Source organism: Dermacentor silvarum, chromosome 5, assembly GCF_013339745.2.
Source record: "Dermacentor silvarum isolate Dsil-2018 chromosome 5, BIME_Dsil_1.4, whole genome shotgun sequence".
In the NCBI taxonomy this organism is placed as follows: domain Eukaryota; kingdom Metazoa; phylum Arthropoda; class Arachnida; order Ixodida; family Ixodidae; genus Dermacentor; species Dermacentor silvarum.
Window position 1 is genome coordinate 65,978,235 of NC_051158.1, and position 12,910 is coordinate 65,991,144.

At 46.0% G+C, this 12,910-nt stretch overlaps 1 protein-coding gene across 1 annotated transcript in view; it reads right to left on the bottom strand.

Moving 5' to 3' along the window:
• The window catches only part of LOC119453428 (probable chitinase 10), a 174,305-nt gene that overhangs the window by 27,646 nt on the left and 133,749 nt on the right, over nt 1-12,910 (bottom strand). Inside the window, exons 3-6 of the mRNA XM_037715455.2 lie at nt 11,269-11,544; nt 3,883-4,061; nt 1,254-1,502; nt 609-794 (exon numbers count right to left, since the gene is read on the bottom strand). Coding sequence (XP_037571383.1) covers nt 609-794; nt 1,254-1,502; nt 3,883-4,061; nt 11,269-11,544 — 890 coding nt within the window. The remainder of the gene's footprint in view (nt 1-608; nt 795-1,253; nt 1,503-3,882; nt 4,062-11,268; nt 11,545-12,910) is intronic.

A 12,910-nucleotide genomic window follows, 5' to 3' on the forward strand; every position in this document is an offset into this window, starting at 1 on the left:
CCATCATTTACCTCGCTATAAAAAAGTTTCCTCCAAAGATTCGCAAAATTTAGAAGTACACCGTATGAAGTATTACAAGATTTATAATATTAGCATATTATGCTTCCGCATGATGAAAGTGTCCCGTGCCGTCCTTAGAGAACGCCACAGTAAGCCATTAAACATAACAAACGAACAAGCGGGTGGCGACGCTGCTGCGTAGTTCGAGCAACAACTCGTTGGGGCATGATAAACTTCTTGCGTCCCTTCTACACATCGACACAGCACCACTGCGGTTTTTAAACGGTTTTTAATACGGGATGACCTTGCACTGTGCTGATTGCCGTGTCCGTTTATATATATATATATATATATATATATATATATATATATATATATATTAGTATAGTAAGAGACGGAACAGTGAAGTAGAGCTAGGTGCGCTCTTTTCTGCTTAGACCGCGTATTAGGCATGAACCCCTAGCGTAGTGGCAAGTGTTGATTATGTATGCATATATCTATATACACATCTGGTGCTTAGCACTGGCATGACCAGTAAATTAGCCCCTAACAAAGAGGTTTCAAGTGCATTAGGCATGACAAAACAGCGCTAATATTCCGGACATTACCTCGTAGTAAGCGAGAAAGCCAGCCTCCTTGGTGAACTCTCCGGCATCGCCTCCACCCGAGGACGGGGCGTTCATGCCGTTATTCTTGGGGTTCGCCAGCGTGAACGTGCGGCCGTAGGTGCCGGTGCCCACCACGATCTTGTCCTTGGGAGCACCCAGGCGCTCCCACGTCTTCACGCCGAAGTCCTGCGTGAGCGAGAAAAGGTATCAGAGGGAAAACGTACCCAAAAGATGAATCCTCGATCCACGTTTGCTGTAAGTGTTGTTGTATATGCGACGTAGGAAGTGGGGCCTTTTATTAAAGCGTAAGCCTTATATGTCCATGAGTCAGTCGACCTTCAGCGAAAGCGCGTCGACTACACGAAAGGTACAAAAAGGCTACGAACCCTCGACCTTTTGTCGGGAGTCGAACCCATGGCCTTTGGAATTCAGAGGGCGACCAAGCGAAGTAGACATGGCGAATTAAGGGGGATGTGTACGTCATGTGTCCTGTCTTTAATGCATCGGCACTTGGGCTTTCGCCTTCAAGTCCTCTTAGCGATAACATATGAGACCCTGTGAATTTTTGTTCCTTCGTTCTGGAATGAGTTGGAGCTGATCTGTGTGCTTGATTTACGTGTCCGCAATCAGCGGCGACGGGCTCACCATGCAGAGCTGCTTCCGCCAGGTGGTCTCGTTCGCAGAGGCGTACAGCGGGCTGTTGTGTCCCGTCATGCTCTCCCACTTGCCGTGGAAGTCGTACGACATGACGTTGAGGAAGTCCACGTAGGCGGCCACCGCGGGCACGTCGTAGCCTCCGCGGATGGTCTCGGCACCGGCAGACACGGCGGCCGTCAGTAGTAGTCGGGGCAGCTTCTTCTCCTTCGACTCGGCCTCGAACGATTCGCGCAGTTCCTGTGGAAGAAAGGAATGATCAGTGAGTTTGAGAGCGAAAGCTCGACTACGCCAGGTCTCGCAAGGTCTTTCATCGCGTCGCAATGTCCTTGAGCCGCCGGAGCGCAAGTGTCGCGGGTGTGACGTCACGCCACGGGATCCGCTGCGGAGAGGCGTCGCAGTCTGCGCTCGCTCGGAGCCTCGCCGCTGCGATACCACGTGACTAGGCGAGGGTATAACGGCTGCTTCGCCGGCGCTTGGTCGCTCAGTCTCGCCATGTGTGTGCGTGCGCTTCAGCGCGAGCGACATGCTGAATCCAGTCATCCAGTAAATATAGCTAGACGGCAGGCTGCGAAATCTCAAGCAAAGACAATGTTGGCTGCTGAAACACCGGAGCAAGGGGAGGCCAGATTAGCACGTTATAGAGAAGCTTACCAAGCGCGGAAGCGTGCATTAATGAAACACTGTGTGAATAGTCTTTGCAAAACGAATCCGAACAGACCTTTCGCTCGTGATAACTAGGTTTACAAGAGTTGAACCTCAGACAAGTTTTTTTTCTTTGTTTTTCTGTCGATTAACTCACGGGGTTTAGAGCCCCAAAGCAACAGCGAGGCCTATATCAGAGATGTCATAGTGATGCCCTCCCAATTTGCTTTTAAGACCTCGGGTTCTTTAACGTGCACCTACAGTGTGTGTGTTTTTTTTTCGCCCCCGTCGACTTCAGGTGGCCATGACCTTAATAGAAGCCGTGGGATCGCTGGGCTGTTTGCGAAGTCATCTTTCCTAAGGAAAGCTTAAACTCAACAACATTGATTTGGCTCTTCGAATGAGCATCACAGTTGAAACAGTTCACCAGCAAACATCACAGTTGACCAGCAGGAATCTTACCACCCCGCTGCGCAAAGAAACTGGTCAACAGCTGCTCACCATGTGCAAGACTGAGCAGAGCTTTCCGTGCCCATGTCTTACGGCAGAGTAGATCGGCCGAACGCTCTGAGTAACGCTGTTTTCTTTTTATTAATGAAATCTGTTGAAACGAATCGTCCGTATAAAAATATTCTACTATTAGGAAGATTCATCTCAAAACTAAAGATTTAAAACTAATAATAATATAGTATTTAAAAAGTAACATAATTTGCATAGTGCGATTTTTACCGAAAATAATTACTGAATTAAGCTATTTAGTAGAGTGTTCATCTGTGAGAAGCTCACTCCACGTAATAAATTTGACGCCAGTTTCACCCACTCAATACCTGGATTCATAGACTTACATGTGAATTTCATCGGTGTTTTCTTATGTGCCCTCATTTTAGTGTAGATGTGTGACCGGACTTTGTGTTGACATTAGTGTACTTATGTGACTGGATTTTGTGTTACTGTGGCCTGGAGTTGACCTTTTGTTATTATGCTTTAAAGTTATTTCTTTTTTATCTCTATGGGAAAAGGAGCAGCTGGTGCCAATTAAAGGCGACCACATCTTCTAAGCACCATATAGCAAACAAATAGATGACAGGAAGCACAGACGCCCGACCACAGCCGGTCGCTGTTTCCGCACACTACCACGGCACATATTCACGAGCAGCACATTAAACACCGATTCAGGCTGCAGCCGACTATCCAGTCATGCTGTCTTTCAAAAAACTATGGCTCCAATCCACGCTGTGAAGGAGGTTGGACAGCGAAGCTGTAAACGACACCCGCAACGATTGTCACTTGAATTCACACACGTGGCTCGCGAAAGAGTCAAACCAGAGAAAAATGAAATGTACTTAACCACACCCTTTATTACTTCACAGCGGCATTATATTCACGCTGTTCTTCTGACGTCTTTACTTTTCGTGGTCTACCCATGGTAGCTCGGAATGATCTGAATAAGTTGCTAGACCGTGGTGACGTGACTATGAGATTTCTATGCTCTTGGGTACTTTTCCACTCGGAGTAGCTTACGCAACCGTAATCTTTACCGGGAAACACACGCGGGAGAAGGAACGCTGTAAACGACACCCACAACGATTAGCCATTGTGACGTCACTTGAATTCACACACGTGGCTCTACAAAGAATGAAACTAGAGACACTGATTTCAGGACGGTTTTGAATGAAGTCAACCCCTTTCAAAGCAGCTGCAAACCTAATCTTTACCGGAACGCGTCGGAGGGTGTTCCCATCATTCACACGCGCCTTATCATCTATCATGTGGTTTGGATGCTTGTTTTGTGGTTTCTTTTGAAAACGAGTGCTGAGCTGTACGCTGTATGCCTGATTTCAAAGGAGATATGCTGTTTGTATTCAATATTTAGCCTGGCGTTTTTAGCTTACGACGACACGAAAATTTCCTAGCCTAATAGAGGTATACAGCTTCGCTGTTAAAATGTGTTAAATGGGGAAGCTGGAGCACCGACCTTGACTAGTTCGACGAAGTTCTTCTTGTCTTCGGTGCCACGCGGGAACTCCCAGTCGAGGTCCAGGCCGTCGAACTTGCGCCTGCGCAGGAAGTTCAGCGCGCTGAAGATGAAGAGCCGCCGGTTGTAGCTGTTGGACGCCATCTCCTTGAAACGCTGGGTGCCGAATGACCAGCCGCCTGCGTTCGGAAGACAACGAGAATGGTATGCACGTTGATGTACATCGCATCTGGAGTGCTTCCCTAGTTCTCACCGCGTTAATTGTTTACGTGGCTTTACCTGTGAGGCGTAGGAACGTCGCTGGGAACGTGGCAAAATACCGGCAGCATGCACAAAGGATGTTCTCCGAGATGTTAAGTGCGCACACCTACGAATCACGAAGGCTTTGTACGCAAGATGGGTCTATATTATTATTACTCGAGAGAAATGTGATGTTGCAATTGTTCAGCCACAAAGAATAATCGATAATAGGTGTAGTTGTCTCCTACTTAGCATAGAATTCTTCAGAGAGCAAGATACAGCTTTCTTATTGAGTTTTGTGATCAGGTTGCGTTAAGTGCTAGCTTCACGAACCTTTAATTTATTTAACTGCTTTAGACTCACAATCAGTCTGTTTACTTGGGTAAGTTTGATAGCGCACATAAATTTCTGCGCTTCTAGTATGCTTGTCCCGAAATCCAAACAATGTTGGAGTAAGTAGCACTGATCCCTAGTTAGTAGCGCTATAGTCAGTATTTATTTTTCTTCGTAATTTTCCGTATACTAAGATTGCGGAAATAAAGGATGATAGAAACATTCATATTGTTTCCATGCAATAAATTTTGTTTAAATTTGAGTTTTAGCAAGTTCGTGATAAGCAACTACAAGGTCGTTAGAAGCCATAAAGGCGAGGTTTAGGCACGTCCATATACAAAGCATCATTTCACATGGTCGTTGCAGCTAATTAGCCGTTACCTTCTTTCATATAACTAGAAATTTTTCTCTAGTTCAGGGACAGTGTTACAATTACAGGAGCTTCTCTCACTGATCGTTCATAAAAATATGTCAGGCGTAGTAGCAGGCTTACGAAAATTGTCTTTCCAGATGCTCAAATTGTAGAGAACTGTGTTTTAATCATTTTGGCTTACGTTTTGGACTGCCAAACTCGTGTAGGGTAATTGCAGTCCCAGCCATAGCACACCCTCAAGTTCGTCTAATCCCCGGCACCAGCGATCGGCTACACCATGGAAGGCATGTTTCATATGCATACCTGCAAACCCTTCAAAAGGTTCCATAATATTTACGAATTCGGGATCTTCTTACAATTTTTCAAATGTTGCATCAAGTTTTTCAAAGAATAAATTCGCTTCACGAAAAGGTTTAGGACGTTGGTTCCCGAACTTTTCGTTGGAATTATTCGAACGCCAAAAGAACGCAAAACCGGTACATGCGTCTAGCAAGTTTAAACAGATAAATTCGTTAAGCAGGCGAAATTCGCTACACTAAACTTGCTGAACAGATCGCTGTGGCCTTAAGGCAATGTGTAGCATGACAGTATGTGCTGTGCCAAGTTAGTTGCTACTTGTGTGTTATGTCTAAAGGTAAATCATCTTTGATAAAGTGCATATGTATCCCTGGAAGGCGTGCGTTAAGGACAAGCGTTTAATGAAATGGGCTCTATCCCCCTTCCCCCTGGTGTAGTGTGCGCGAGATTTTACGAATTTTCCAGCTCACACGTTGGCGGGTATGCATGATAATTTCGTGTCTCATGTCCGCCCGGTTGCACGGCTCTGATTTAAGAGTAAGAGAGTGCAGCAAAACGTGTATTGAAATCTTTGGAAACGCCGCGATGCGATTTCTTTGTTTCTAGCATCTCTGTCTCAACCACTTTCGCAAAGGCCAGTTAAGTTCTTGGCACAAATAGCCGATAGTGTCACATTCTTGGCAGCCCGTCTTGACTTTGTCCAGCTATAAGCGTCTCTGGTGATATCCCACGAGCATTTCATATATAACGTAGGTACAGGCCAAAGCACCTGACCTGCCTTCCTTATTTAAGAGAATACTTGTCCAAATGCTTATGCACATTCGTGATGCCTCGACTCATCTGTTAGATCAAGGTTTCGCGAACGCTTTCGTCCCAAATATAAAAAGCAATGGTAGATTTCATTTTCTGATAAACCTTCATTACTACTACTTGGCAGTTGAGTGGCCACGTACTCTGTCATATTATTTAATTCTGGCACAAAGTGCACGCATTAAGCACATTGGCTGCCGGCTGAGGTTGTCATCATTGCCTAGTTAACTCAAGGCACGCAGCTTAGATAAGTATAAAAGCTTCATAACGCACAGCATGGAATTTCAAATAGTCCGGATAATTGAGGATGTATCGAGTCAGGTGTAGCGAACCTTCACAAACCTCGTTATTTGTGTATAGATAGGACTGTGTCCTTGGCGAGTTGTTTTGCGCCGACTCGGTGTTTTCAAGCATTTTGTGCCACTTCCTCCGTCATTATGGGACGGAGGACCGCCACGTTAAGGTATGTCTGTTAATTAGGCGATAAGGCTATAACTATCGAGCTATCTTAGTCGCGTGAAAAAATTGTTGTAGTCTGTCTCAACCACCATTTTGCAGCCAATAGTCATTTATCGAATGTTCTATCTCGTTTTCTTGGAACGCGAGAACATGCTTAAGTGCGCTGATGTCATCTGCACTACCTACTTATACAAACAGGCTCGCACGCACATTGGCAAGCGGGGAACTTGTGGCCTCGACAAACTTCCGGTTTCTTGTTTTTGCGATCAGCGTTTTCAGGAAACGTGCTCTTATACTATCTTTGTTAATTCTAATCAACACCTCTTTCATTGCGATAGCAACCACATGGACACTCCAAGCGCACTTCCGCCGTTGGCGTCGCCGTGATGTTCCATATAAAATTAAAGTGCGAGAACATCGTGGCCGTGTGCCGTATGCTGTGTGTGTGAGTGAAAGCGTGAGAGGACGCGCCGATGGTGGTGACTCGGTCATGAGCGCGCAAGGGAGGAAGGCGGGGAGGTAGCGCGCCATCTTCAATCGCTTGCAAGGCTCCGGCGGGTAGGGGAGGGGGTAATATGGCGTGGCTGAGCGCGGCCGTGCGGGCCCTGTCTTGAAAGTGATCCACCATGGGGACAGAGTCTATGTGCGCCGAGGGCTGGTAGCTTCGTGTGCGGTGTGTTCCCGCCGCTTAGTTCACATTGAAGCGAGAGGCAGCACGAAGGTTAATTCGCTCGCTGCTTCGCGCCGCGCTTCGTCACGCCAGCGTTTTGACAGCGAGTGTCCGCGGTCATCGAGTGAGATGTTTTCATGTTTGCCTGTGCGCGCATATCCATGCTTGTTAGTATGCCTATGTTTAGAAGCTTATATGGCCGATAAACTTACTATCCATACTTCGTATAGCGGCCTCATAATTTGCTATCTTAATCAATGCTTCACCTTTCTGGCGAAACTGCGGCTTCTTTAGGGCTTCTAAGTGCACTTTGCGCATGTCTGCCATATTTATTGCAAATCTTGCAGCAAATTTGATGAACAAAATTGGGATCACGTGGGAAGCAAAAAGGTCCGAAATAATCAGGCATGTCCATCGGCCCAATATTGCGATCTATGTTCTTTACCTTAACATAGCAGGTTAGTTCAGTAAGCAAGCCAATACGGCTGCCTTGCCGGGCTGGGAAGGTCAGTCGTTAGGTATCGTTAATTGATGCCGCTTAATAGTTTTATAGTTGTTATGGTCTAAAATGTCGCAAAACGATGGAAAGTAACGACAAGATAGGAAAGATCGTGTCTTTTTTTCCTAAAAGAAAACACACACATCTCTTTCCCTTGTTGTCGTTATTTCATATCATTTCGCGTCCTTTTACACCATAACAACGCAGCCGTAACATTCAATGACTTCATCTTTTCAAGAGAGACTACAACCCACCAAAAGGTCATCCACGACTACTTGCTGTCGTGCTGAGGAGCCAAACCAATTTAAGCTAGGAACTCCTCTGGAAATCCCACAAAGGTTACTCTTTTTCTTTTTTTAAATAAACATATTGGTCACCTTCTACGGATAAGCCTTCCACAGTTTCTTTTCCCTCGAGGTGAAATAACCATTAACTACTCGTGAGATATTTTCGATTTCTAGTGCCTTAGCCCGCTAAAAAAATAACTCTCCACATTCATCACGTGCTAATGCCCAACGGCATCGAGCCACATGGGCCCTTAAAGCAATGCCCACGATGTACGATGCATGCTCACAGTCAACGCTAAGTGTTCGTGAATATAGGAGGCCCGTGTCAGTTAGGTAGCTGTCATCTTTATTCATGTTACCTGCCCAAAATTATGCAGAACACAAATAAGATACGCATACACGACAAATGCTGAACTGCAACTGAACTGTACATAACGCGGAGATACACAAGGCAGGAACCGCAAAACACCGCATTAAGGCTGTGAGTGTTTGGAGCTAGCGACCAGCGCACATCTGACAACGCTAGTTGTTTGCCGAGAAAGATTACGTTCTATGCCTAAGCATCGTGTCCTATCCCTAACGATCCAAGTTAATTATGTTTACAAAGCGTAAAACTAATTAACTTTGATGCATAATGAAAAAATAAGAGAAAAGGAATATTGACAGTATGAAGACCTCCAGTAGCGATCTGTTGTACTGACCCAATGTAGATAGCTAAAATAAGCCCTCAGGATTCACTTAATAGGAATGATATCAGCGACATGAAATTACGAGACCTTGTGTGCATCATTCCGTAAGCATTCGTGAGTGATTTTTTGCTAAAGTGATACAACGGCTTATGAGTTTCCTTTCGCCTTCCAATAGAAGATGTTTAAAGTACGTACTGAAGACAGGATTTGTTGCTGTTAGGTTACCCTACACACGATAGCCGACCTACCGCACTCGGCACCACTGAGTCGAAGTTAGGCTCGCATGAAGCAAGACATGATAGGAAGGATAGCGGTACGAGATCGTGCTTCCTGTTTTATTTTCACTTCTAGGACGACGTCCGCCATCTTATGTGGGTGAAACTAGATGCGTGGGAAAGCGCACATGCAGATGTTTGTGTATTCCTGATTCGTGAAACGGCACTAAAGGCAAGCGCTTGGCGACAACTTTGACTCACGCCTAGTAAACACTGGCCGTAAAGGATGCCAGTCCGAGAGTCACGTACTGCCCTCGGTGTATCTATGGGATTAGAGCAAGAGTGTTGATAGAAGCTTCAAGGATGCCGGTCGGACTGAAAACTATGCATGAGGTACGCAGAACACGCGTGCCAATTTGTCGCTCGCATTTCGCAGTGCCGTGTTAATTTCGTTGCTCATTCGTGGGGAAAAAAATAAAACCTGTTGTACGCCGATGTGCATCGAACCTTGATCTACACCGATGTACACCGCTTGCTCTGAATTCCAGTTTGGGAAGTGCCAATCCGAAATTCGACTCCCAAAACACGCATCCCGGTTGTAGCCTGCTTTGCCAAGCAGTACTTTCGCCAAGCGACCGTTCTGTAGCTCATCTGAAAACATGGCCATAGTACAGGATCACAAGAGCCAATTATGCAACGGTGCCAGTGAAACTATACCTACGACACTGTGGTAGATTGTCATCTCAGTACGAGAAATACAAAAAGACAGAGACTTGGGAAGACTCCCACATTCCTTAAAGAAAAGACTTTGCAATGAAATATGAAGTCGCCTACCCAGCCGAGTGCAATCTACAATGCCATCACTTTGAGCGCCCGTGCAAAGAGCGTCGCACTGTTTTTGCGACATAGTCGAAGACTGTAGAGTGCCGTTCTGTGAGATTATCACCTCTTCTCGTCGACAAACCTCGCGACTTGGGCTGGAAGCGTGCAATGCGTGTATGCTAAGCAGGTCTTTGTTTATATGTACGACAGTCCTAGTGCCGGTTTTCTAGAGCTACAGAGCATGTACGATTGCTGCGCGCGGAAGCAACTCTTGCCGATGAAACAAAAAAAAAGAAAGTCATAAGAGCAAGGGAACTGCAGGGTGCCAGCCGCTTAAGCCCGCATTGTCCTCGGCTGGCCCATGATGGCACGGTGTGATTTCGAAGAAAGTCGCCGCCGTTTCGAGGACAGTTTCAGAGCGGTGCTGTGCGGGAGAACTATTGCAAGCGCGGTCGTCGCTAACAGGCCCGGCTGTCGGGGAGGGATGCGTTTTAAAAGCAACGCCCTTGCTGATAAGTAAGAAGCCGATCGCTTCTTCTGTGCCCCGGTATATTCCGCCGCCGAGGAAGGGTGTTTTCCGGGGAGATCCACACGAGAGATTCACTTTGTGCTAGATTCCTCACCGGGCCCGTCGCGAAGAACGCGCGCGAGCGACTGCTATCACATTCTGCGCATCTTAACCAAGGGTGGTGCGCCTCGGACACTGAAGGACTCGGGTGAGGCTATGTATAGTGCGCCAATAGAGTACGTTCATATCGTTTCTTTCTTTTCTTTCAGCGAGAGCGTTCTCAAGTGATTCGTACTTCTCTCGCTCATTCTGCGTGCGTACATATCTATCGCATGAGGAAGCCATTTAGGTGACGACTCCAACCTCGCATCCTTCGCCCTTCTACCGCGACTCATGCTTCTAACGCTATATTTATACGGCTTTGTCTTTTAGTGTTCTCGGGCACTCAGGGTTTATTTTTTCCCACCACTTTCTTCTCTCAGAGCCGGCGAAGCTAAAAAGAAAACTTCAACATAGATCGTAGACATCCAGACTATTAAGTGAGATAGCATTTCGTTGCACATATCCGGCACGTCATTATGAACCTTGCTTATCTGGCTTCGGAGCTCTGGCCACCACGTTAAACTATAAAGGTACTCCGCATTTATTATTATGCTTTTCTGGTCTTTCGACGAAAACAGCACGGAACAAATAAACGTTTACTACGCTTCGCGCTTGAACCAGATGGTTCAATATGTCGATAGCAGCTGTGTTGCTTACTGCAGTGAGCCTAGATGGACGTGCTTGCGTGTACGTTCTCCATGTTGATGCATCTTACGTCTCCAGTACTACAGTACTCTGTCAACTTTCATAGTATACGGACCGGTTTAATTGCTCTATTAGGGTGTTCTGATTTCTCCCTATAACGAATCTCTGCCTCAGTCAGTGATCGATAGGTGTAGCTAAAAATGAAATCGCACTATTTTCTAACACACGATGTAAACGTTCCTACGTCTTCTGCTTTTCTTGGTACTTTATTGAACAATCTGATATCATTTATTTCCACTTTTACAACCTAGTGTTTTCTCTCATTTGCACTCACGGTTTGTGCAAGGTGTTTAGTGTGCTCAGCGCTCAGCCAGCACACACAAACAAGGTCCCTCATTCGGCTCCCACAAAGGTCCGTAAATGTAACTGCAACTCACCGACAGCGAGAAGGACCTTGAGGTTAGGGTTCTTCTTCTTGAGGTCGATGACCCTCTCGTAGAGGCCCTTCTTGCCATTCTTGGTGTCGTCGGAGGCATCGAAGGAGGACAGCTTGTGCTTCTTCATCCAGCCGAAGGCGTAGATGATGTGCGTGCACAGCGTCGGATCAATGTCCTCCGGCAGGAACTTGCCATCACCCTGGCGGTACTGTGCCCAATTGGTGAAGTAACAGACGATCTTCTTGCCCGTGTTGCCGCCGCTGGGTACCGAAGGGCCTGCGATACAGACATCAGAAGAGTCACATTAAAAATATATTAGCGGGCATGCGGGGGAAAAAAATCGATGTCATTTGGTGCCACGACGCAGTTCCGACCCCTGTGGCAAGGTTCATTTCAAATTTGTTAATGAATGAATCTTAGGAATTCGCCAGACACACTCGAAGAGACTCACCCCTTTGGACACAAGCACTATTCAATGCCTGACAAGTCTTAACCAGCTATCTCCATTCCTCTTTTGCGGGAGTATCGATCGCCCCTCCACAGTGAGAACCTAATGGGCAAAAGATGCACTTAGTAAAACAAGAACGTGAGCAAAAGTAAGGTTTAATATGTTAGATTTCTCTTTCGTGCATTTCTCGGCTTCAAATTTTCCTTCAGTTGCTAGTCGGAGCTCGTGTTCTGTGGACGTTTTTCGTTTGCTTTTGTTTTTCTGTATCATTTCCCGCCTGTTTGATTATGGAGAATGAGTCTCGAACCAACACTTGACGCTGTAAGGCGTAGTGTTAAAGTGTGCCGCATAACAGAAACATATCTGCAAATAGAAAGGTTAAAATCAGACAGGGAAGAAAGTAATGTCGGTACATCCCAGTGATTTCATCTCCACATCGGCTATGATATCTCTGGCATGGATCAACAGCCCATGCTTGCGGTTATGATTCACGCAGGTTATGAGGCGCTTGATGCCAACGAAACGTTTTGACGGCCAGCCAAACTGAAATTCACTGAACCCGCCGCGTTGTGGATGTCGTCGTCGTTAATTTAATGTAGGCTTTTCATAATAACTCAGTCGAAAGGAAGGTAAGGAACAACATATATAGTGAAAAGAAATGTATTTTAATATTCCACATAATTATAGTTACTCGGCTCGTTTATATTAAACGAGAAGAGCTCAGCTTGTTAGGGGCTGCACTGTGGCATCACGTGCTTCAAGGTGAAGCAAGGACTTCTCGCGCTTCATTCGCATAGTGGCCCAGATGACGAAGTTGCTTACTCTGATGCTCTAGATAATAAACCGGGCATTCGAATCGCTGTGCGTAAGGACACTCGACTTTGATAGCATCTCGTTTCCGAAGTGTTCCTGCCCAACCAACAAAGCGGTAAAAAGGGGCATTTATAAACTGGACAGAATACTGGCGAATAAGGAAATGTTTCACGAAAGGCCAGTAATTTTCGTCAGATAATTGTTCATTCTTGAGAATTTCGGCTTCTGAATATGTGCAGTGGAATAAATCCAAATATAGAGAGCGATACTCATTGCATGTCTTTCACTGTGCGGGCTACGCCTTTTTGACTGTTTCATTGGTATGGCAGGTCTTGGAGTTGTGCCTATGATCGAGCGCATAAATCCCAGTTTACACGTCTA